At 53.1% G+C, this 25,722-nt stretch overlaps 1 protein-coding gene across 4 annotated transcripts in view; it reads right to left on the minus strand.

Moving 5' to 3' along the window:
• The window catches only part of NOS2 (nitric oxide synthase 2), a 69,779-nt gene that overhangs the window by 617 nt on the left and 43,440 nt on the right, over positions 1–25,722 (minus strand). For 2 of the 4 annotated variants that reach the window (XM_058703868.1, XM_058703869.1), the window contains 21 exons: positions 22,974–23,136; positions 21,930–22,021; positions 20,848–20,989; positions 20,616–20,755; positions 19,067–19,241; positions 18,871–18,972; positions 15,307–15,501; positions 14,247–14,329; positions 13,712–13,856; positions 12,877–12,981; positions 11,448–11,497; positions 10,876–11,050; positions 9,964–10,096; positions 8,887–8,965; positions 7,926–8,107; positions 5,667–5,830; positions 4,560–4,767; positions 2,707–2,794; positions 2,131–2,252; positions 1,674–1,822; positions 563–757 (listed from right to left, as the gene is read on the minus strand). In XM_058703868.1, the coding sequence (XP_058559851.1) occupies positions 563–757; positions 1,674–1,822; positions 2,131–2,252; positions 2,707–2,794; positions 4,560–4,767; positions 5,667–5,830; positions 7,926–8,107; positions 8,887–8,965; positions 9,964–10,096; positions 10,876–11,050; positions 11,448–11,497; positions 12,877–12,981; positions 13,712–13,856; positions 14,247–14,329; positions 15,307–15,501; positions 18,871–18,972; positions 19,067–19,241; positions 20,616–20,755; positions 20,848–20,989; positions 21,930–22,021; positions 22,974–23,136 (2,887 nt within the window). Of the gene's footprint in view, positions 1–39; positions 758–1,673; positions 1,823–2,130; positions 2,253–2,706; positions 2,795–4,559; positions 4,768–5,666; positions 5,831–7,925; positions 8,108–8,886; positions 8,966–9,963; positions 10,097–10,875; positions 11,051–11,447; positions 11,498–12,876; positions 12,982–13,711; positions 13,857–14,246; positions 14,330–15,306; positions 15,502–18,870; positions 18,973–19,066; positions 19,242–20,615; positions 20,756–20,847; positions 20,990–21,929; positions 22,022–22,973; positions 23,137–25,722 lie in introns of those variants that run through there. The other 2 variants (XM_058703866.1, XM_058703867.1) reach the window with 1 other exon arrangement.

Here is a 25,722-nt window from a genome sequence, read left to right on the forward strand (position 1 = left end):
AACCAGGCCAGCGTGTCAGCTCTGCTGGTCCAGCCGCCTCCCATTCATCAGGTCCAGGCTAGGACGAGCCCCTGGGGCTCCCCTGGCTTCCTTACCACACATACACTCATGAGCCATCTGCCTTCACAACTGCCATGCTTAGGGCACACTTGAATCCCACTTAGGCTCTACCTCCCATCAGCACCTGCGCTGGTGTGAACCACCCAACCCGCTGTCCCAGCCTGCCTCGTTCTTGTCCCACAAGACGCTCCGGGAAATGTGGGCTCTGAGATAGACACGTTTGGGAAATGCTGCATCCTTTCTCTCCTTGAGGAGTCACGACACACAGCACATTAGCGGCCCTGAGAAGTCTTGTCCTAAAGCAACGTGTTGCCTTTGTCTAACTGAGCAACCAGACCAGGATGCGCGGCCAGGCCTTTTAACAGCCCATCTCGCTCTGACCTCCAGTCACCTCCAGGATTCTTTTGAGGTGCAGGACTGTTCTGAGCCTGACTCTCCTAGTCCTGATTCCCTTGCCCGTGTCCTTGATCTGCACCCCTGACCCACACACCAGCCACCGTACCTTAAGTTGGAAGAAATAGTCCTCCACCTGCTCCTCGCTCAGGCTCAGCTTGGCGGCCAGGAGGTGCTTCAGGGTTTGGGCCACATCCCGGGCCATACGCACATCCCCACAGACATAAAGGTGGCCTTGCTCCTCATGGAGCACACGGAGCACCTCGCTGGCCAGCTGCTGCCTCAGGATGTCTTGAACATAGACCTGAAACCAGAGGACGTGGTGGGTCCAGGCCCCTGCTTCTGGGGGTGAAGCGTGCAGTCAGGCCTGCTGGCCAGGGGGAGGCAGTGAGGGGACATGCTGGGCTGCAGGGTGAGGACCCGCCCAGCCGGGACCTTGCCTAGGGATCAGGCTCAGGATAAGGAGGTGCCCTGGCATCCCGCCCAGCTCTGGCCTGGGCTGGGGCCAGAGAGAGGAATGTTGACCCCTCAGCCCTGCCCTCAAGAAGCTGACAATTCAGTGAGGCTCCTGCATTTACTTTGAATTCACCATGCTTCAGAGAGGCATCTATCAAGCCACTTCCCCTGCCTGGGCTCTGAGGCCCACCTGCCTACACCCCAGTAAAGGGAGCCTCTCAGTGCAGAGTTCACGGAATCCCCATTGTAATTCAGAGCAGGGCACAGAACCCTGGGCTCCCCAGTTATACAGAAACCTAGGAGTCTCTGCTCTCGTTCCACACAAGATGCCCAGTGACCCTAGCACTGGACACAGAGCACCGTGGCTAGAACAAATTCACAGGGGCTGAGGCAAGGGTCTGTCCCGACTTCCCAGGGCGGCAGAGACCGTCACCGGGGCATGGTGTTTGGGCATAAAGCCAGCCCGGAACACTTCTTCCCAGGCAGCTGTGTATCTGAAGGGAGCACTTTTAGTCAGCTGGGCACCGGGTCTAACCTACCAGGTGACCTGCTTTGTCCTGAATGTCCCGGGGGCCCTCTCTTCTCCTGACAGAGTGAGTGAACATGATAGCTTCACAGCATCGCTTTGATGGTTGTGTAACCACCTCCCTTTTAGAGCTGAGACGGAGGCTCCAAGAGCAAGGGGCTCCTCGCGGGGAGCCACGGCACCCACCAGACTGTGCTTTTAATGTCCCACCCACTGCACGGGCAGCTGCCGCATTTACCTTGGGCTGGCCAGGCAGGCGAGAGTAGGCTGTGTGAACCTCATGCAGCACCCCCTTCTGGGCCATCTCCAACATCTCCTCCCGATAGAGGTGGTCCTCATCAGGGCGGCGGCACCCGAACACCAGGGTCATGCGGCTGCCCCGGAGCCCTGTGAGACCCAGCAGGCTCCAGTTACCAGGGTGGCCACCAGAGGGCCCGCGGAGCCCGGCAACCGACCTGAATTCTCATTTCACGCCCACAGCTATCCTAGCTAGTATTATCCCCACTTTACAGATGAGGAAAATAAGGCCCAGGGCATTCAGATCACTTGTCCACACAGGCTGAGGCAAATGGGAGAAGGGCAAGGAAATGTCTGTGGGCGGTGGCACAACTCTCCAGTCACTGCCGCCCTACTCCTGGAGAGATGCCAGGCCACCTGTGTCCCCTCCCCACCTGCCGGAAACCCTCTAACTGTACCTTTGTGCTCGGCATCATGGAGCCGCTGCTGCCAGAAGCTGCGGAAGGGGGCGATGCCTGTGCCAGGCCCAATGAGGATGCAAGGTTGGGAAGGGTCCTCAGGGAGCTGGAAGCCGCCGGCACTAAAGGGGACAGATCAAGAGGCCCAGTCCTCAGACACCCTGAGATGGATGCACACACTGGACCGGGGCTGGGGAACTGGGGGTGCAGCTGAGGGCGGTGGTGTTGTGAGGGTGGAGGAGACAATGAGCTCAAATGTGATTTCCCAAGTCCTGTAGGCTGCCTCATTTCCCCTGCCTTGGCACACCATCTCCTCGCCCTGAGCTCCTTTTGAAAAAGGCCTGAAACTCATTGTTCTCTAGATCCCCACCCCGACTGCTGTCATCTCTGTCTCTGCTGGAGATCTGGCTACGCTTTATTGCCAGGGATAGAATGGAGAGGCCCAGGGGGACCCCAATGCCTTCTTCGTGGGCCATGGGGCCCAGCATGGTACCTAAGTCCCAGATCACTCCCCTTCAAACCAGAACTCCCAGGGGCCAGTGGTCCCGCCAGGGACAGAGTGGAGGGCCTGTTTACCTTCTCACAAAGCAGGGTACTGGGTCTTGGGGCTTCAGGCTGCTGAGCCATGTGCTGCAGACGCCGTGGTGCAAGGGACCTTGGCCATCTGCAAGGAGAACACAGACATGACCAACATCATTCCCCACGCCCTGGAGGTGAATTGTCCCAGAGGCTCTTCCCACACCAACGAGCCTCCTGGAAGTGTCTGCTGAGGCACTCTGTGGGCTTTAGTGAGGGGGCAGTTCTCCCGGTCCTGCGGTCTGCCCTCTATGCAGCCAGAGCTGGGGAAAACTGAAACGCACTTAGAGAGTTTGCAAGACTCTCCCCTTTGCCACTGCAGAAAGAGTCTCAGAGAAGGAAAGTGACTTGTACAAGGCCACTCAGGTAGCAGTAAAATGAGGCCACAGCTCAGGTTCCCTGACTCCCACTCCAATGCTCCCTTCAAGAGTTTCTCCAGGGACCCTCCCAGCCCATCACTCAGCTCCGATGATATAGCACAAAGTGACCCTGCAGGGTGGCCACAGTCACTGCCCCACAGTGTCTTCATGAGGTAAACCCCTTGCTGGTAGGAACCCTGGGTGACAGCCCCCTGAGCATTCTGGTCTGCTGTGATATCTCACTGTCTCCCCAAGCGGCCCCTCCTGGGCCTGTGGAAACCCCTACTTTCTCTGGTTTACATTCCCTTCCCAAAGGCCCAGCATTTAAAGCTATCCCGACCAACTTGAAAAGTCCCTTTTTCCCTCTGGATGGAATCTTGCTCTCACAAGGTGTCCCCACCTCCCCTCTCCCTGCCTGAGGACTGAGACTTGGCCTGTGTAGATGTTCTCGAACAGAGCAGACAGAGTCTCTGCCCAGTGTTTAGAAACCGTGTGACTATGCTTTTTACCTGGCTTTACCAACCCAGGCAATGCTCAGTTACAGGGTACAGTTTACCCAGCACAGAGGCCCAAGTCCAAGTAGACAAGGTTTTGGACCTTCCAGTCTATGTTAGCCCATCCTCTACCCTCTGCCCTCAGAGCACCCTGCATAATGACAACTGTCCATCACTATGAGTCTCTCTTCACTGCCCCCTCTAGATGGGACGCTCCATGAGGGAAGAAGCTACGTGTTGTGTTTCCACATCCACCACCATGCCAAGCATAGATGGATATGAAATAACCATCGCTGAATAAGTGAATGACTGAGTGAACAATCAAGGCATAATCACCCCTGTACCCAGGCTAGACTATCAGGAAATGAAGAATCACTGGGAAGTATTGGGTGCTTTCTACATTTGATCTCATTAAGTTGTCCCAACGGTAGTAGGGCAGTAGAGTGAAGAAGGGAAGACTCAGCAGTCAGACTGCTTGGGTTTGAACCTCAGTTCTCTATTTGCTAACAGTATGACTTTGTGGCTTAACCTCTCTGTGCCTCAGTTTCCTCACCTGTAAAATGCAAACAGTCCCCATCTCATACGGTTACCGATAATACATATACAAAAGGGTGAGTTCAGTGCCTGGTTCGTAGTAATCTCTCCCACACACCTCCTATTGCTATTAACACTCTGGGAGGTAGGGGTTTTTGAAAGTTTACTTATTTTGAGAGACAGCGAAAGCATGAGTGGGGGAGAGGCAGAGAGAGAGAGAGAGAAGGAGGGAGAGAGAATCCTAAACAGGCTCCACGCCGGCACCTTAATGTCGGGCTTGAACCCACAAACTGTGAGATCATGACCTGAGCCGAAATCAAGAGCCAGACGCTCAACTGACTGAGCCACCCAGGCTCCCCTGGGGAGTGGGTTTTTAACTGCCGAGGAGACCACAGTTCAGAGATGTTGAACGACTGCCCAGTAAACAGCAGAGCTGGACTGCTCCAAAGGCCCTGCCCAGCCTTACCTCGGGTGCGGTAGGTGAGCACAGCCACAGTGAGGTGGACCTCCGTGGGTGCACAGGCCCTGGAGGAGCTGATGGAGTAGTACCGGGGTTTCAGAATAGGCAGCTGGGAGAGCAGGAAGCCAGCAGACACCCGCAGGGATGGGAACTCCTCCAGTACCTCCAGGAATGTGGGGCTATTGGTGAACTTCCATTTGTTGTACTCTGAGGGCTGAAAGCCAAGGGCAGTGTGAGTGACTTCTGGCACTTGCCCCACCCGGAGGCAGAAGGCTGTCACAATCCAGCATTCATTCATTCACTCATTCACACCCTCAACAAACATTTCCAAGTGCCAGGCGCTGTCCAGGGTGCTGAGACTACCAAGCTGGAGAGAAAATCGTTCCTTCCTGGAAGAACTCAGGTCAGTGAGTAGCATTAACCTGATTTGTGTGCTTAGAACTCCACCGTCGGCTCCTGGTGGACAGGAGTCAAATTTTTATTGTAATCTAATTGTGGACAGAGCTCCGGAATCATATACACCTGGGTTCAAATCTTGACTGGACGCCCTTACCAGCTGTGGGATCTTGTCCCAATCACTTAACCTTTGTGAAACGAGGATGGCATCATCTATTTCATGGGGATATCGAGAGACTTAAATGCAAGAACATGTGCCAAGTTAGTACAGTGCAGTGCAGGTGGTGGGAATCAAGATAATTAGCGATAAACATGATGGTAATAATGCCATCGGGTGCCACGGGCCTAGAAAGTTGTCAGTGAGTTAATGCATCCTCTCATTAATTTATTAACTCAACTACCCGTTACTGTGTCTATTTATCCATTCATCCTCACCATCCGTCCTTCAGCACTTCCTAAGTTTCAGGCTTATTCCAGGTTTTGGGAATATACAAAGCCCAGACAATAATGGTCTCCTTTTCTAGCCTCTTATCTTATCTTATCTTATCTTATCTTATCTTATCTTATCTTATCTTATCCAGACTTCACACCAGCTTTTGACAAGTCTCACTTTGGGAAGCTAGGTAGGACTTCCCCTTGGAGGTTGAACACTAGCTCTGGGTTCTGGCTCCCCTCATCCACCCTGCCCTTCCTTCACCCACCAGCCCCAACCTTCACCTGGCACAGGATCTCCAGCCTCTGCCTCTCTGCCTCTTCTGTGGCCAGCTGTGCCAATTTGCGGAGCAGCAGCTGGGTTGGGGGAGTGGTGATATCCAGGAAGTAGGTGAGGGCCTGGCTGAGTGAGCACGGGGGCAGCCGCTTGTCTCTGACCCAGTAGCTTCCTAGATAGGGAAAGTAGGAGTCAGGATGGCAAAAAGGCCCCATTTAGGTTTCCTGAAGGGTGATGAGGCCTCTGGGGAAAACACCCTCCACCCTCCAGCTGCAGGGAGAGAAGACACTGAATTTCTGCCTTCAGGAAGAGCGAAAGTGCTCACGTGCCCAATTCACATGCAAGAAAGTGGTGCTCAGAGTTAGGGCTGCCATGGGAGGCTGATCAACAGCTCTCTAAAGGGTACCCAAGTTAGCACAATCCTGAAAACTTAACTATGCACCAGAGTTCAGTCCCTCTCTGGTTCAGATCTGTACTTTAGCAAAACAACCATAGGTGAACTACAGACTCACAGTAACTAAATTCACCAAAGACTGATGTACACCCCTGAGGCCAGTTATGCATTTACAGAAAAGCCCATGACTTCCGTCCCCTGGGGCTATACCAAGAGGTACTGGGTGAGCAGCAAATCAAAGTAAAGTGACAAGTCCCAAGGAGTCCCAAGAGGCAGTATGCAGGGCCGTCATAGTGTGACCCTGGAGCCAGTACACATGGGTTCAAACTCTGGCTCCCCACTTACTAGTGAGGTGACTGAACACAGCCTTGGGTTCTGTCTCTATAAAACAAATGCAATAACAAAACCTGTCTCGCTGGATCTGTATGACCATTGAATGGTATACTGTACGTGTAATAGTATGGTGTTGGGCACATACATGTTCAATAAATATTAGGTAAAAATATTTGTACTATGTTATTTCATCTAGACCCAAGGCCTGAAGAACTACACATCTGTCTTCCTGCATCACAAGACATTCTCCTGGACAGTGGAGGACAATGCCACACTTTGTTTCTCTGACCCTCCTTTTCCTATTGTAGCCACTCTCTTTAGGGGCACACGTTCTTTGGAGGTCTGATTGTCACTCAGGCCAGAGGGCCATTCCTATGGGCTAGGAGGCTTGCAAGTGTTGATTTCATTAGTTTATCTCTCCTAGTACCTGTCCCCCACCCCGTGCTGTGCTGACCACACAGACTGGGCCTCACCCTAGCAGGGGAAGGGGGTACTCCCGACCCTCCCTAGGACAGCGTCCTCTCCCAGGTGAGGATGACCAGGAGGAGACTCACTCTCCCTGCCACCCACAGTCTGCCGCTGCCCATCATCCGGGTAAGGTGGGGATAAGTGAGGCCTTCGATGGGTAAGCAGTGTGAAATCAGAATGCCATGAACATGCAAGGAGGTTATGAACTTTGGGGTCCAGGGACACTCTCAGGGCACATTAAACTCCTTCTCTGAGCTCTGGACAGATGTTCACAGCCTGTAGGGAATGGACATCCCTCTGCTTCTGCATTTATTCGGTGCCAGGAACTGTGGTGAAGGGGGCATTTGCACCTAATCATCTGGTCTTACTACAACCTTACAAGGGCAGCTCCTTTGTCTTCATTTTAGAGACAAGAAATAAAGCCTCGAGAGGTTAACTGCTATGCCCAAGGTCACATAGCTAGGAAGTGATGGATCAGGGACTTGAACCTTCAAAGCGCAGCATTTTTACACTGTTCCCACATTTCTCCATTACGTCATCAGGCAAACTGCACACACATGACTACTGTGGGGACTGAAGAGACAGGGCATGTAAAATGCTGGCATCTAGTAATTACCCAACAAATGCCAGCTGCTACTGTTATGATGATGAGGATGAGGATGATGACGGTGATGAATATTCTTGCCTATCTGCCTCCTGTACTCGGTAGTGAGCTTTCTGAATGCAGACATTGAGCCTCATTCATTTTTGTAGCCCAGGGCCTGCCTGGTATATGGATGTGACCGGTTGAAATCTCAATGGAAAAATAAATGAACCCATCGATGAACAAAAAAAGTGGCTGGGTGAGCAAAAGAACGAAGGGAAAAAGACTCCCCAGTCTCTGGGGTTGGACAGATAGTCCCAAAGAAGCGTCCCTTCCATTGGCAAAGCTGCACGAGTATGGGCTAGGGCGGCCCACCCACTCAGCAGGGAGGACAGGGCTAACTGCCCATAGCGCGGGCGTGGGACCAGCCCACCAGCAGAGTCGGGGAGGTTGCTGGGGGGATGCTGGGGCCACCGTGCAAGTGCTCACCGCTCTCGCTGAGGGTCTCCAGGTGCACCGGTTGGTGGGGTGCAGGGCTGTCCACCACTCGCTCCAAGATGCCTTTTACCAGAGCCAGCTGGTTGCCTGGGAAAACCCCGAGGTGCTCTCCAGGCAGGTAGCTCAGCCGGTGGCTGTCCTCACAGGAGAGCTCCACCAGGAGGGTGGTGCGGCTGGAAAAGGGAAAGAGAAGCCTCTGGTGACGCCACCAGGGTTTCCTCCAGAGGTCCTGATGGCCAGGCCAGCTTCCCTAGGAAATGTGCCCTTCTTTCATTTTCCTGCCCAGTTCCATGAGCATGGGTCACCCACAGGCCCTGAGGCTGGGGTGCTCAGGAGGGCCTGGGGCTTCTCTGTGGGGAAAGGGTGGGCTGCACCCTCCCCACACGACAGTCCTGAGCCGCACAGGCTTGACCACACCCTCCGCCTAAAGAATGCATCCCCTTGGGAGATAGTCAGCATTAGGAAAAAAATCCTTCTTGTCCCCAGCACAAATCTGGTTCTTATCGGAACAAAGCCTGGTTTTCCTAATGAATGGGGAGGGGGAGGGAGGACAGCACAGACAACCTACAGGGAGGGAATCCAGAATACTCGTTTCTCCTGGCAGGGAAATGTCCTTCCCTGCCAAAAGTTTTCCTGAAAGTTCTTAAGAAAGAGCCAAATGGTTTGAGTTTCTCTTGCCCTGCACCTTTGGTGAAAGGCTTTAGTGACAAAGGACAGGTTGGTAGAGCAGGTGCCTAGTTATCAAGCTGGGAAACTGGCCCATGGTTAATGGAGACCAGACCGAGAGGCGATGGAGGTCACAGGCGTTACCGGTCAAGCTGGTCCCGACAAAGTCATCGTTGCTATTACCAGTGGACACTTCTCTCCTTTCAAAGACTGACTTGCTCTGGTCTTCCCTTCATTAAATTAAATTTGTGGGTCATCACTCAAGCAGGCCTGCAGTCTCCCTTACCTGGATTTCACACTCTGGAGATTCCGCTGTGATTTGAGCCTCATGGTGAACACGTTCTTGGCGTGCATACTGCCGAGGGCTGTGGGGGACAGAGAGGAAAAAATGGCAAAGTGTCTCTTAAGTGTTGGTGGGGGCAACCTCCATGTATTTGAGTCAGTTATCCCTGGACACTACCCTTGGGGTGTCCCGCTGTGATGGCAGGGGGGTTTTCTGTCCTTTCTTTTTCCCTGTTGTTTCTGAGTCACAAATAAAGACCCTTGGTTTGACAGAGGGTAGCTGTGCTGCTAAGCGCTGGGAAGTGCATGAGGTGCCCAAAGGTGGGGATTTCTAGGCCATCCCCATAGCCTGGTATCTGCAGGAGAGCATAGCTGAAGCCAGGGGTGTCCTAAACATGCAGGAACCTACAGGGCTACTGTACTCATGGTACAAGAAAAGAGGAATCACGGAGGCACAGTGTCAAGAAGGCACCATCAAGAGTTCACGGACGGCAGCCTGGCACTACTTCTACAAGATGTGGTTTATAATACAATAATTGGCTTCTGTCAGAACTGGACGGCTGGGACTCAAATCCCAGCCTGGCCACATGCTAGCAACTTGCTTCACCTCCCCAAACTTCAGTGTCTTTGTGCCCGTCGTATTTTGTTTTTTAAGTCACCTCCACACCTAACACGGGGCTCGAACTCACAACCCAGAGATCAAGCATCAGATGCCCTACCAACTGAGCCAGCCAGGAGCCCTGGTCTTTATGCCCTTCTTACAAGATGAGTGTCAGGGTCACTTAGAGCGGCGTGGGTGAGAAGCCCAGCACAGTGCCTGGCAGACAGGAGGCCCTCAGTTGGCGCTGACTCCCCTTTCTGTCACCCTCCCAGGGCTTCCTCCTGGAATAGGCTTCCTCAGAGATGAAGCAAGCTCTCCAGTCCTGCACCCCAGCAGGCTCTCAGCTGCAACAAGAGGGAAAGGCCTGGAATCCCTAGGCCAGCTGCCTCCGTTCAGAGGGTCCTAGTGGTCTCCTCGAGCACAGACTCCGGTGTCAGAGACCACCATTCCAGCAGGAAGGGCCACAAGCCCAGCAGGTACCTTTGTTGAGGTCCAGAGGCTGTGAGTCCCGCACAAGCCTGTAGTGGTGCGGGTCCCAGGTCACATTGGAGGTGTAGAGCTTGGGGATCTGAACGCGGTGCTTGCCTCGCACATCGAACGTCTCACAGGCTGCCTGGAAGAAGATGGGGCAGACCATCATCATGGTCCTCCTCTTCGACATCGTCACCACCATCGGGGCCACCATTTTGTAGGTCCTTACAGATCAGTTAAGTGCTTCCAGTAATTACTAAGTACACGGATCTGACTGGGCTGCTGTGTGCACTCGAAGAGGCAGCCAGGCTTGGCACGTCGTTGCTATTGTTTTCATATTATCCTCATGCCCACACCATGAGATTTGATTACCCCCCTGTTCCTGGTGTGGGGTCACGTGGAGGCGGCGTGGGCCTGGGAACCAGGTGCTCTAAGTGCCACCGCTGGGTGAAACACTGTTCGAATGTGGAGTTCTCTAAAATCGGGGGTGGGGGTGGGGGTGGGGGTGGGGGTGCGGCCACAGGCAGCAAAGCCCTACTGAGATTCTGACACAGGTCCAGAGGACTCAACCACATGGTCCCTGTCCCCAGGCTCTCTGTGGCTGGGAGACTGAAACAAGACAAAGTCGTCAAGAGGTGACCTGAATAATTAAGAGGGGGAAAGATCTTAAACCGAAGCTCCCTAAGGGCAGGGGGGTGTCTCAGCCATCTTCCCCCATCTGGGGGCACATGCTTAAAGTGGAGTTCTGAGGGGTAGAGGGAAAGCAGCAGTGACCTGAGCCTTCAGGCCACACCTAGGACCATGCCTACAGGACCAGGCAGGAGTCACGCCATCCAGGATGGCCGGCGTGAGGTGTCCTGGACATGAGTGGGCTGTGGCATCCCTGTCCGGGCCGGGGGGCAGCTCCAGCTAAGAACTGACCTTGAAGGTTTGCACGGCCCAGCTGCGGAAGGCTTCCTCCTGTCCACTGAGCTCGTCCCCTTCCCCTGTTGGGGCAAGCTGAGAGGCCCCCAGATGGGACAGCTTCTGGTCGATGTCATGAGCAAAGGCACAGAACTGAGGGTACATACTGGAGCCGAGGCCGAACACGGCATACCTGCCCGAGGAGGACACACACGTGGAGACTGGGGTGAGCCCAGCCACGCAAGCATCACGTAGCATTAGTGGCCCCGTAAGGCCAGCCTCAGACACTCCCCCCGCAGCTGGGCACAGGACCGGCCAGCGCACGCCCCCTTCTGGTCATCCCTAGCTCCCAAGCCTTGTCACCAACTCCTGTGACCAGTCCCACGCTTGAGGGACCTATGAGAGGCAGACCTATGAGAGGGACTTGGTTTCCCTGACTTGACCCTCGACATACGCTGAGGACAAGGATGTCTCTGTGCCTGGATATCTTGGAGAAGACCCCCTTATACACAACCAGTTTCCTCCCTGGCACCCAGACTCTAGGTTCATAAGGTAGAGCTTGGACAAGTGGGTGTGGGGAAAAGCCTTACCTGAACTTGTTGGTAAGCTCTTTCAGCATGAAGAGGGATTTTTTCAGTTTCTAGAAAGAGAAAGAACCACAGACTTCTCAGGATGAGATTAGTATAAGTACTGGCCATATCTGGCCACATGTGGTTCAAGATCCACAAACGGAAGTGTGGGGCCAGCTGGCTGGGGCTCAGGGACAAGTTCAGTCTTAGCAACTCATGTGGGCTTGACCCTTGGTGGGGGACCTAGAACAGCCCAGCCCCATTCAGCTCTGGTAGAGGAGGACCTCCCTTACAGCACGGCATCTCCAGAGGGTCTCCTCATGGGGCACGAGCCTCTCTTCCTTTTTGGAACCTGGTAAGAATGACAACCGGTCCCATACTCTCTAAGATTACCCTGATTTCCAAGGGACTGAAGATTATTTTAGGCAGAATGTGACCCAGCAGCAATGGCATCAAATCACATGGTAAGAAAGTACTCTTTTCTGTAAATTTAAAAAAATTATTCCTGTTTCAGTTACTATTCTTATCTTTATGAACACCAGGGAGTGTCTTCGCTTGGGGCTATGGGAGCCCGAAGTCCTCTAATCTTTGCCTACTACTCATTTTTTTTTTTTTTTTTTAATTTATTTTTGGGACAGAGAGAGACAGAGCATGAACGGGGGAGGGGAAGAGAGAGAAGGAGACACAGAATCGGAAACAGGCTCCAGGCTCCGAGCCATCAGCCCAGAGCCTGACGCGGGGCTCGAACTCACAGACCGCGAGATCGTGACCTGGCTGAAGTCGGACGCTTAACCGACTGCGCCACCCAGGCGCCCCTACCTACTACTCATTTTAAAAAACAAAGCAAGCCACGGTCAGGCAACAGTACCCAGTTAAAGCTCAAGAACTTTGTTTGGCTTTCATTGGGTTTACTTTTTGTTGGCCTTCCATTCGTGGGAGTGATAGAAAGTTTCCTTTAAACATGAATTTTTGAGGGGGTGCCAGGGTGGCCCAGTAGGTTAGGCGTCTGATTTCAGCTCAGGTCACGATCTCACGGTTCACGAGTTTGAGCCCCGCATCGGGCTCTGGGCTGACAGCTCAGAGTCTGGAGCCTGCTTCAGATTCTGTACGTACGTCTGTCTCTCTCTCTGCGCCTCCCCTGTGTTCTCTCTCTCTCTCTCTCTCAAAAATAAGTAAATAAACACTTTAAAAAATTAGCATGAATTTTTGAGTTTAAAAAGGTGGGTCAATTTACTTAAAAGTATAGATCATGTCACAGGAAAGGCATCACATACATATGGTGACAGTTATAAAGGAGGCAGGCAAATGGCTGGCACTCGGGCAGCCCACAGGGATCCCAGCGCTCACTTCCAAGCGCCCTCCTGAGGACATGCTGAATCTCCCAGATCCTTTCCCTGTCCCTCTCGGACCCTACCCCGCCCCCCAGACCACCGGGACCTGGGCCACCCACCTCTCCGTTGCCGGGGGAGTCTCCGTTCCCAAATGTGCTGGTCACCACCAGTAGTAGCTGCTCTTCCTCCAGGTTGCTCAGCCCGTACTGGTCCATGCAGAGAATCTGCGCGGCACCAAGGGTGGACATGAGCCCTCGGTTCCCGGGCTGCGGCCTTCCACGCCGTCCCCGGAAGCCCTGTGCCTCCCTTCCCCCCTCCCGGGAGCCCCCTGCGTCACCTGTCCCCCTACCCCGCCCACGCCCAGCACAGGCGCGGCACAGAGGAGGGGAATGCTTCACGAATGCCCGTCGAATAAACCTGCACGCACACATCGCTCCCCGTCCTCCTCCCCCCGCTCAAGCCCCACGGCCAACACTTCAGCGAATCTCAGGTGAAATGTGTCACAGCCTCGCTGTTCTACCCGGGGCCCAGCCCACCTGACGCAGGAGGCTTCCAATGAAGGATGAACTCCGACACTGAGGGAATGAGGGAGTCCCCCTGTGGGGCTGTTTCATTCGTCTGCATCTTATTCGTCCTTTGCCCCCTCACCTTGAGCACTACAGCCCGTAGTGAAGGTGTTGAGTGACTAAAGTTCATCTACAGCAGCTCGTGGATTTTGACACTTGCATTAGGAAAGTGTTTCTCAAACTGTGTGCCCTGGGACACCACGAAAATTCTATTTGCTGTGTAAGTTTGGGAGCCCTTGGACACCGATCTGTCCTATCACAGACTTACAATGTGCATCAGCACCCCCAAGGCTCTGGGACATTCAGGAGCAGAGTAACCGTTTTAACTTTTACCAACTTGTCTGCACACAGGCAGAGAAGGAGGCATGCGTCCAGCTGAGTTGCTCACCTTGGGGTTGAAGGCACAGCTGAACAAGGCCCCTAGGTCCCGGGCCAGTGTTTCTGACTTTCCTGTCTCCGTCGCAAAGAGGATTGTGGCTCTCACTCGGGACGCCATGGTCTTGCGCATCAGCATGGAGGCGAAGAGCACAGCTCTGTGTAGACAGACAGACAGACAGACACTGTGCTGACTCACCCTTCCAGAGGAACACACGGGTCATAGAGAATGGAAGAGGGACAGTGTCTAAGGGGTGGCAGTTTGTGGGAAAAGAACTCATGTTTCTTACCAGGTATCGACCTGGACTCACGGCCCTTCTCCTCCCCTCACCCACTCAACCCGTGACTCAGCCCCGTCGGAAAACAGAGGACAGGGAAGGTTGGGACGATGGTGGCAGGCGGTCCCCACTGGCGTCTGGACCTCTGCGAGCCCAACTCCACAAAGACCATCGTTTCTCTTTGTTCCCCGCCCTTCAAGGCCTAGAAGGGCAGGCTGGCTAGAAGAAAGGGCTGCAGGTGAGACGCCAGCACTGGCCGCTCCCACTTACTGAACCAAGACTTTGAACGGAATCTTTCTTCTCCGGGGTCTCCGCTTCTCATCCTGCCAGATGTGGGTTTTCCAGGCCTCCACCTGCAGAAAAGAAGGCACCTGTGAGGGCAAGGTGGGCCCTGGCTCGGCCGGGGCTTGGGGATGCGAGGGAGCCAGAGGACCCTTTGTGCGCTTTGTGAGGTGGGGGTCCCTGGGTGCCCCGGCAGGGAGGGCTGGGGCTCTGTCTCCCTCAGAGTTGCAGCTCCAGGGTCCAGCTTGGAACTTGCACATACCGGGTGGCCAGTTGATTTTATTCTCCATTAGTGTCCCCCCGGGAGGAAGAGGCCCCACTTCTCTTTCGTTTTTAGTGCCACTAGGCAGACCATGTGATGTACAGTTCAAACCGGACAGCTTTGAGTGAAATAAGGCACTATGACGACAGGCACACGCTGTCCCCGGCAGTCAGTCCCTCTACCTGGCATTTTAAGGAGGCTCCTCCCCGAATCTAGCCGAAGCCCTTTATGACAAAAAGTGAACGGGTTTCAATAGGGGATGGTTACGGAGTGCATTCTGGGCTGGGCAGAGACCAGCTCACGGGATCCACACAACGAGAACATCAGGGCTCCCATGGGTGAAATGACCCACCCACGACCATGCCGCTAGGAAGTGGCAGAGTCGCCCACAGGTGTGTCTGACCCTCGAGCCAAACTCTTCACCCTTATGGGATGTGACTAGTTGAGGTGGGGGCAATGGCGGTCACCCTCAAGCTTAAGCCCCATCAGAGCACTTGAACCCCTGAAGGTGAAATAAAAGGTCTTTCCTTAAGTCCCACTCTCTGCGGAAATGGACGATTGCTGTTCAGCATCCTGACAAGCATTACAAATAGGCCCCTGTGTCCCCGGCCCTGCCCCGTGTGTCCTGCATGAGTGAGCGTGAACGTGCATGCATACGTGTACACACACGCACCTGCACGCACACACACGAGCACGTGCACGCACATGGATGCACACCTACACACACACCCACATTCTCCACCCCTGAGCTCCCAAGACAGAGAGGGGAGGAAGGCCCTCCCTCACCTGGTAGTAGAAGAAAGGGGACAGGACATAGTTTAACATCTCCTGGTGGAACACGGGAGTGATGCTGCCAGAAATCGGGGGCACCAGCCAAATCCAGTCGGCAGGACAGCCCCCTCGGGACCGGTACTCGTTCTGCATGTACTTCATGAAGGACTCCGCAGCCGAGTGGTGGTCCATGATGGTCACATTTTGCTTCTGAAGTAGGAGGAGGCAAAGAGGCGGGGTTGAGGCAAGGGAAGGGGGACTCAGGAGCATGGTCCGTCAGCGCGGCTCCCAAGGTCAGTAAAATGTGACAACAGTTCCTCCTGGCCACCTCCTCGCTGCTGAAAGTAAATACCCAAATGGAAGGCACTTTCAGAGCCTCCAAAGGAGCCCCAGAAATCACCATAGTCATAGTCGGCCCAGAGGTCACATGGTGGGCCCCCCCACCTTGGCCCTCTAGGGACAGAGTCAGCTTCTCAGGCCACGCCTACAAGTCTCCCCAAACTCCCCACAAATGGCTCCCTCTGGATGTGGACAAACACCTCCAACCATAGTGTCTTTTTGCCACCTGTTAGTACTGAGAGTTCTAGGAGTCACTTCCCTGAGGATGGGGCTCTCTCAGCCAAGAAGGAACTAGACATCTCTGAAGAGAACTAAGTGTTGGGGAAACGGCAGCATATGGAAGACAAGTCAGCACAATGTCCCACATCCTAAAGTTAGAAGCCAAGGGGTCTGAGCCTTCCTGGAATGATCCAGCAAAGGCAGCCACACCCCTCAATGTCTGGGGCAACTCAGTCAGGAGACATTTGTTTAATGTCATGATTCAAACTTTGGCCTCTTATTAGCCATGTGACCTTGAGCTATTAGTTCCTGAACCTCACTAAGCCTCAGTTTCCTCAAATGTAAAATGGGGTTGATAACAGTTTCTACATTATAACGTTGCAGAAAGGAGGCAATAAGTTAACACGAGTAGGGGCACTTGGGTGGCTCAGTTGGTTGAGCCTGACTCTTGATTTCAGCTCAGGTCATGACCCCAGGGTCGTGCAATCGAGCCCTGCATTGGGCTGCAAGCTGAGTGTGGAGCCTGCTTAAGATTCTCTCCCTCCCTCCCCCTCTCTCTCTCTCTCCCCCTCTGCTCCTCTCCCCTGCTCACACTCTAAGTAAATAAATATAAATAAACAAATAAATAATTTAAAAACTCTAAAAAAAAGTTAACATAAGTAAAGCACAGAACGTGTGCAATAAATGTTAGCTGCTATTATTATTTCTATCTATCTTTATCTATTAATGCCAGGCACTGCATAAAGCACTGGCATTACAGAGGTGAAAACGTGGCCCCTTTTCTGCATTAGATTATGCTCTAAGGAGGGGAGGCCATTTTCATGTGGTCTGATACAAGGTACAAGGGAGGTGAAGACAGGTGCTGCTGGAGGGCGGGGGGGGGGGTGCAGACAGAGGCCTGGAGGAGAAATAGGGGACTCCAAAGACTGCATCTAAGAGTAGGCAAGTCTTGAGAGATAGGCACAAGTTAGGCGATGGATGGGCATTCCTGGAGGAGGACACTGCCTGAGTCAAGGCCAGAAGCACAAGAGGAAGGAGCCTCCTGATGGAGGACGCAACACGCCTTCTAAAATCTTACACATGTACAAGCAGCTCCTGGGTGCCAGGCCACTTTTGAGCTGAGAAGCTGACAACGATAATAATAAATAACAGCAACAATAAAACAAATACTTACTGAGTGTTCACTATGCGCCATGCAGCACAGCTAAATGTTTTGCATGCATTTTCATTTAATTCTCACAATAACCCAGTGAGGGAGGACCTATTATTTATCCTCGGTGTACAGATGAGGAAGTTTATCCTGAAGGAGGGTGACAAGGAAGTCCTGGAGACTCTCAAGCAGTGGGGGGGCGGGGGGGGGGTACGTGGTCAGCAATGGTCGGGAGACAGTTGAGGATCGGCAGATTCTCTGGGACGTATCTGCATCCTGCAGTATCAGGCCTGGTGCGCAGAGCCCCCAGGAGTCAGGATGTGTGGTCCACGGCCAGCGGGGTCCTTCTGAGCTGGGCCAGCCCTGGGGGGGTGGTGCTCTTCCTGTTCCGCCTCTGAACCCCCGCCCACCCACAACCCTCAGAACAATCAAGCACAAGCTTGACCTGCCCATGGGGTGACCAGCCCTGGGAAACAGTGTGATTGTAAATATTTACTGGATGTTTGTTTAATGTCAACTCCCCTTCCCACTCCACAAGGAAAAGGTTTTTGTCTATTTTGTTCACCACTCACATCCTGGGCCAAGCCCAGTGCCTGACTGATGCAAAAGGCTCAAAGTACTTGGCTGAATGAATGAATATCTTCCTAGCAATCTGGCCCCAGGGTATCTGCCAGCTTTGTGGAGATGGTTTCAGCCTCTAAAGTAAAATATTCACACATCCCCTGCCTCCTTCCCAAAAGGAAGGAGAGCGATCATATGAGTAAGAGCAGCAGACAGACCAGAGGGCTCAGTCCCACATGAGAACTGATCTGTGCGTGGGCCCAAGGGGTGGGTACATTCACTCAGTATAGGGAAGCAAGAGCAGCGCCTGCCCATGGGGACGTGGGCTCTCATTTACGCACTCAAGTTCATAGTTTTTTCAGTATCTACCATGGCCACTCTTCTAGACTCTACAGGTAGAGCAATGAACAAGAGAGGCAATGCCCAGCCCCAACAGAAAGGCAAGAAGTAGATGTACTCTGTCACGTCAGGAGCTAATAAGAATTCTGAAGAAAAATAAAGACAGAGGTAAAGGAAGAAGAGAGAGGGACAAGATGGAGGTGTGGGAAGGGTGCCATCTACACGGCATGGTCAGGAAGGGCTACTCCAAGGAAGTGAATAGACACCTGGATGAAGGGAAGGACCCAGTCATGGGATGATTTGTGGGAGGAGTATTCTAAGCAGAGGGGAAAGCGAGTGCAAAGGCCCTGAGGTAGGAACCGTCTTGGTGAAGTTTGGAAAACAGCAAGAATTCCAGAGGGACCAGAAGAGTGGCAAAGGAGGCAAGCCTCACTGCAGTGGCTAGAGGATGAGGAGGTATAGTGAGACCTTACAGTGGTTTGGCTACAGAGGAAAGCAAGAAAACAAGGTGGTAGCTGGGGGACTTATTTGGCTAGCTGGTCAGTTATTTCTCTGAGACGGGAACCATTATAGCCTGTTGGTCATTGCTGAAAATGATCCAGCAGACAGGGAGACACCAATGATACAGAAGAAGGGGGTCAGAGTTTTCAGGAGGAAAGTCCTTGAGCAACTGACAGGGAACAGGATTCAGTGCTCAAGCCCCGAAATTGACAACGACTGCCAGGTCTTGAAAGGTAAGGAGCTGCCTGTTGCTGGGAGCATTCAGTTTACACAAGAAGCGCGAGAGCGAGTAGGAGGGCTTATAGGTCTGTGCACCCCCAGCACCTACCACAGCGCCTGGCACAGACCGGGTGCTCGCTACTTGTTTGAGGTGTGAGGAAATGGACAATGCTGTCAAGGGGAGAGCCAAGCATAAGATGACCGGAGATGACCTAATCAGAAAGTCTCCAGACCCACAAAACACGACATACCTGGAAACTGTGCAGCACGGCGACGTTGATCTCAATGACAGCCCGGTCCTTCCAGAGTGAGGCCAGCTTGTGCGTTTCCAGGCCCATCCTTCTGCCCACTTCCTGCGGAGGCAGAGCGATAGGGTGAGCTGGTGCCCGGGACTCCTCCTGCACAAGCCCACGTCCACGGTTGGCCCCGCCGGACGGGCCTCATTACCTCCAGGATGTTGTAGCGCTGAACGTCACAGAAGTCCCGGACCCCGATCTCCGTGCCCATGTACCAGCCATTGAAGGGGCACCCTGGGAACTCCAGGCCACCCACCTCGAGCAGCATGTTGGCCACGGCAGGCAGGGCATACCACTTTAGCTCCAGTTCACGGAACCACTCATACCTGGCAGGGAGGCAGAGCCAGTGAGAACTGAGGCCTGTGCTTCTGCCCATCCTCACCACCACCCCCACCAGCACACAAAAAAGCCTTCAGAGAAAGACTCAACTAAGAAAACTCCTTTCCGAGTGTTTTTCTCTGAGTTTATGCAACCTGGAGAGGTGAACTGGGCACAGTAGGTATGAGTCATTAATTAAGCATTCATTTACTCATCCGTTCATGCAAACATATATTGAAGCAACACGTGTGTGACAGGCACCATGCTAAACACTGAGAGCCCAACATAACATAGCAGTTAAGGACTCCAGTGTCAGAAAGCCCAGGTTCAGGTTCTGCCTTACTGCTTACCAGCTGTGTGACCTTGGGGTGTTATTTAGCCTCTCCAAGCCTCAGTAACCCCACCAGTAAAATAGAGACAACAGCATCCCATTCATGGGATTACTGTGAAGATAACATTATCACTCATTTGGAAATTCATTTATTTCAGAAATATTTATAATTGAACACCTACCATGTACCAGGCACCCTTCCAGGTGTTAGGGATCTACGGCTGAACAAGAAAGGCAAGATCCCCATTCTCAAAGAGCTTACAGGCTACAGTCTAGACTCTAGATGATACACAAGTAAACAGACAAATAAACAGAAAAACAAAAGGAAGGTGATGTGGTAGATGGAGGGTGAGGGTATCTGCTCTTGATAGAGTGTTCAGGATAGGCTTCTCAGAGGGGGTGACATTCTGGAAATATCTCATTGTCAAGAAGAAATGAATCCTTTAACTTTCTGAGAAAAAGGCATGTCAGGCAGAGGGAACAGCAAATGCAAAGGCCCTGAGGTGAGATTGACTTCAGTATATTCAAGAGACAAAAAGAAGAGTATATTATAGCTCAATGCCGGCCACATAGTGAGTCCCAAATATATGGAGGTATTTTTGTGATTATGAGAGCTGCCCAGAGCCGGGACTGCTCCAGAAGTCACCATAGCCCTATACTTTCACCACAGTTAGATGAGGGCCATCTAAGAGAGTTGGCAGGAAGCAAGAGGCCTGGGCTGCTCAGTGTGAGGATATTAGAGCCTTTTGGGGGTCCTTCTCCCAAGGTCACTGCTTCCCAAGTTCTTAGGGCCCCATCCGTCTAAGCCTCTGCTTCTCCCTCATTATCAACATATCCTCATAAATCTGAGGCCCAAGACCCAAGTCCATGGTTGCTTCACAAGCGTTGACGAGGCATGACTTGAAAGCCAGCCCTTCTGGACACCAGCTGCTGCTGGCTGGGCTTTAGGGGAGTGGGAGGGGGGCCTGAGGATTGGGAGCTCCCTAAGGAAAAGAATGGAGCATACATGTTAACATACACCCTCAGCACCCATAACATACACCCTGCTTACTTGGGATGTTCCATGGGCACCTCGAGCACGAGGTCAGGTGGGATTTCAAAGAGCTCAGGGTCTCCGCCATCAGCCTGCAGGACCAGAGGCACCACATCAAAGCGGCCGTACTTGGGCTTCCAGCCCAGGTCGATGCACAGCTGGGGGCAAGACAGGCCCGGTGAGTCTACACACCCAGACCCCTCGGCCCCTCTGGCTCCACTCTGTCGGCCACCAAGGCTGGATCCCATACCTGGGTGAACTCCACGCTGGCAGGGTCCCCCAGGATGGTGCCATCAGGCATCTGGTAGCCAGCATACCGGATGAGCTGAGCGTTCCAGATCCGGAAGTCATGCTTCCCATCACTCCGCTGGGGGAACACGGTGATGGCCGACCTTCCCAAGACAAAGACAGCGCCATTTACCCCTCGGCTTTGGTAGGCGCTCCTAGCCAGCCTCCACAGTGCCCCCCCTGCCTCCTGTCTTCCCACTCCCCAGGGCTCTGCACCTGACCTGGTCGAACCAAACTCCTCTCGCTGCCTCTGTGCAACCCGCCCCCCTTCCTGACATACCCTCTCCCTTGTTCTCCTCCCACCTCTGCCCCTTCCTTCAAGACCAATACAGGGACCACGCCTCCGGGGAGCATTCCCCATCCCTCAGGCAGGGTTAGCTCTCCCAGCCTCCTCCCTGGCTGCACCACATTTCTCTTGCAGTCTAGTTAGTTGGATGTTTGTCTAGTACCAGGGACAGTGGGCTGGAGCAGTGTCCTAGGTCTTAGTCACCTCTGCATTGCCCCCACCCCACTGCCATGTCTAGTCGTGGGTTGGGTCCCCATTACGTGGGCGCTGAGTGTTTGCTGAACAGAAAAATGAATGAATGGCCGAATGAGCCATCCAGTCCTTGTGGCCTTGACCTCTTTGGTTGGAGAAGGTTGAATAGGAGAAGGTAAGGGCAGGAGGGGCTACTGATGAAGAGTGATTCTCCTGGCTCTAAGAAAAACGACACACTAGAGCCTTGAGCTGCAAAGCCAACCTCTCATCCCTTCTAAAAAGTGGAAAGCCTGACCAAGCAGTGAAGAAGTGGCTGCTTAAAGATCCCCCCATCCCTTCCAAATGGTTTCAAGTCGGAAGGAAACCAAGGTCATGGGCTGGTGAGGGGGGCTACTCTCACTACTGGGGCTCGACAAAGAAGCCTGAGTCTTTCTCCTTTCCCTATCTCCCTGGTTTCTCCTGGAGCCAGAGATACCTGCCCTAAACCCATCTGTGTCCTTTGGCTCAGACTCGGGGTGGGGGGGTAGGGTGGGCCCTAGCCATACCCCTGGGAAAGGTGCACCCACCTGATGTTGCCATTGTTGGTAGCATAACGCACGTGTCTGCAGATGTGCTCGAACATTTCCTGGGCAGTGGAACAGCTCCGGGCATCGAAGACCTGCACACAGCCCACCCAGCCCACACCATCAAAGACTGTGAGGACAGAGGCCTCGGGGTTGATCAGAAGCTAAGTTAATGAGGGAAGGGGGGAATGGTCCAAAACCCCCACCACCCAAACCCCAAGCGGAGGAGAACGTTCTCCTCTCTGCATTGACACCTCCCATCTCAGGGCTGCCCCAACCTGAGGGGCCCAGGCAACCCTTCTTGGAAGACGCCATCAAAACCCTATCACAGCCCTAGCCTAGTGCCTTGATAACATCAGCACATTTCATTAAGTTTTATTTAATTTTGAGATAGAGATAGAGAGCAATGAGTGGGGGAGGGCCAGAGAGAAAGGGAGAAAGAGAGAATCCCAAGCAGGTTCTGCATTGTCAGCACAGAGCCCGACATGGGGCTCGATCCCATGAACCCTGAGATCCTGAGCTGAAATCAAGAGTCGGACGCTTAACCAACTGACCCACCAGGTGCCCCAACATCAGCCCATTTTTCACAGGGCTCTCAGCACATTTTATTTCAGCCAGCGTTGGTTTCACCGGTATTTCTCATCAATTTCTCTGTCCAAGCACTTCCTATATTATCCAGCAATAAATGATCCCCCCCACGTAAAGATGCCTATGAGGCTAGGATAAAGAAAATGTTTTCTAGGAGCCAAGGATTCAAACAGTCGAGGTTGACAACCTCTGTTGTGGCACCAGGGCCTCAACAGTAATAAGAACAAGGTCGTTGGTTTTATGTCTGTGTGAGAAAAGGCCAGCTAGAAATCCTGTGTTGAAACCACATTCTAGACTTCGAGGGGGGAGCCCTACGAGTCCCCATCTCACGGTCACAAATGTGAAGAGAAAACCAGAGTGGGGAGTCTCGGGCACAGCTCCACCCGGCTGTTCAGAGCCACCTGCTGGGGGACTGCCCACCACCCGGGTCCTCTCCCGCTCAGGTCTAAGGACGCCCACCTGTAGGTTGGACCACTGGATCCTCCCGATGCAGCGGGGGGCATTGCGCCAAGCCTGCTTGGTGGCGAAGATGAGCTCATCTCCCGTCAGCTGATAGGTTCCTGTTGTTTCTATCTCCTTTGTTACTGCTTCCACCCTGGCCAGATGTTCCTCTATTTTTGCTCTGGGGGACAGGAAGACATCAGGAAGATCAACAATGAGATGGCCTTAGATGGAGACTAATTCCAGCCACAGAAGCAGGAACTGAACTAGGACACCAGGAGGGCAAGATGGCCCTCAGAGAGGCTGTTCCCTCAGGGCCAGTTTCACAAGTGTGTGACACCGGCCCCCAGCTTGGAAGGGCCCCCCGCTTGGCTTAATGCTCTGCTGTCACAGTCTCGAAATTCTCAGTCAGTGTGAACAGGGAGCCCACGTTTTCATTTCTCCCCTGGGTCCTGCCAGTTACATGGCTGGTCCTGATTCTGTGGGCACCCTAGTTGTTTCCAGGCGCTTTTTCTCCAATTACATTCACCTCAACTTGGCAAGTATCACCCAGGAGTGCAAAATCCTTCTCAGATGCCTGCAACACCCGGGGAAGTACTCACCAAGCCACAGCCACACCCTGCCTCTTGGCCACCATCCTGTGACCAGGAGAGGAGCAGCCCGTGCGACGGCAGCTCCCGTGTGCCGAGTACTCATTATGAGCAGGGCACTGGGCGCAGCCACTCACAGCTGGGGTCTCACCGAGTCTCTGGGGGAGGCATTTTTGTGTCTGTTTTGTAGCGTGGGGTAGGAAGGCTCTAGTGGGTTAAGTAGCAGCCCAGAAACGCAAGTGTGATAAACAGCAAAGTCAGGACTCAGAAGCAGGTTGCCCTGATGCCAAGCCCAGGCCCTTAACCTTCCACCCTCCACCCTAGGGGGGAATTGCAAGTGCAAAGCGCTGAGGGCCTGCCCACGCTTCCCTGGACCGCGCTGGGCTCTCAGGACTCAGCCTGCAGGGCCCCAGGGCCTACTCAGGGAGGAGCCCTCCGCAGCCCGGTCCAACAGCACAGGCTCCTTACAGTGTGTCGTTTCTCAACCCCCACACTGTTCAGCCAGCAATTCCAGGAGAGATTTCCAAACTGTTCCTTCCCTCCCCTCCCAGGCTGCAAAAATATCCCCCAGGGAGGGATTCAGTCAGAAAGGCTTTGAAACACATACACACACACATACACACAGCAACCTTGAGATTTCCAATCAACACCAAAGACTATTTGAAATGGCACCAAACAAAGCTATTTAAGGAATGAACTGCTGATTAAGGACAGTGGACAACTCAGAACAAAATGGCCTTTCTGTGGATGAAGAGTGTCTTGACAACTCTTGCTTGATTAAAGAAAAAAAGCTCAAAGGCAAAACATTTGGGGCTCCTTATCTTCAAGGATACTCCTGGCATTAAGGACCTGCTGGGTGAGGTTAAGGCCGCCACACTGGAAGCCCTCCCTCCCCAGCAAAGCATCTGGCGAGACTCGTAGATACATCCAAGCACGGAAACAGTAGCCATCTCCAGGACACCCATGCCTGGAGCACCCTGTGTGGTGTTACTATGGGACTATGTAAGAAAGGATGATTTTTTCACATTTTTGTCTGATCCCCTTCAAGTTTCATATTCTATCACCGTTTTCATACAGTCCCATTTCTGAGGCACTCCAGATGCTATGATGCCTATTCGTCCTGAAAAAAGAGTCTAGCTTTTGGCATAAGCCAACGGATTTGAACAGAACGTTCAGCAAGTTACCATTTCTAACTATACTCCTTCATTCACAAGCAAGACCTAACTCGCCAGCTGTCTGTGCCTCTGGCTGCACAGAAGTTGGGACCTTCAAGGTCAAAGAGCTGGAGGCTACAACATAGGTTAAAAGCAGAGGCTCTGATGCCAAGTTGCCTGGGTTCAAACCCCAGCTGCGGGACCGCCGAACGTCTGACTTCAAGCAAATTATTTCACCCAGGGGCTTCAGTTTCCTTGTCTGTAGAATGGGGAGGGTAATAATGATACTTATTTCATAGAGTTGTGGTGAGCATTACTTACAAGGCACTTATGCAAGGCCCAGAACATACTTAGTGCTCGTAAATGTTAGTGTTGAGACCGTGGCCCGATGAGGCCCATCAGGAGAATTCCCAGACTCTGAAAGGCTCATTAGTCATTGACAGAGCTGACAGCCCAAGGATCTTGAGCCTTTATGAGCCTGGTCACATAGCACTTCTACAGAGGTGTGGTTGCACGGCACACACAGCAGGCAACCCCCAACAGATTTCTCAATCCAGTTATTAGAATAGCCGGAGGAGCTTCTAAAGAACACAGATGTCTTCCTCCTCCGCACTTCCTGAGATCCCGATGCCCTTGGCCCAGCGTACCCTGGCATCAGGACTTTGCAAAGTCCTCAGGTGACTCGATGCACAGCCAGGGTTGAGGATCAGAGACACCGGAAAGTAAGGGCCCTTTGCATAAACTCAAGGCCCCCTCCAGCTCAGACACTGTAGGGTCATAGTAGAGGGGACACGGCATCATCGGGAACCACTCTTTCCACCATGGGGGTCCCAGGCGCACTTCTAGCACTCACTTCATGCAGCAAAGTGCCGCGTGACATATACCATAAAAGCCACACTCCCCTCCCAGCCCATAAAACAGCAAGTGCCTTCCCTCAGTCATTCTTGTCTTACGACCCCTTTGTGTATTTCATTTTAAAGTTGTAAGTGGGCCTAAGTTGATAATCGTATATTTCATGAGACC

Source organism: Neofelis nebulosa, chromosome 16, assembly GCF_028018385.1.
Source record: "Neofelis nebulosa isolate mNeoNeb1 chromosome 16, mNeoNeb1.pri, whole genome shotgun sequence".
Classification (NCBI taxonomy): Eukaryota; Metazoa; Chordata; class Mammalia; order Carnivora; family Felidae; genus Neofelis; species Neofelis nebulosa.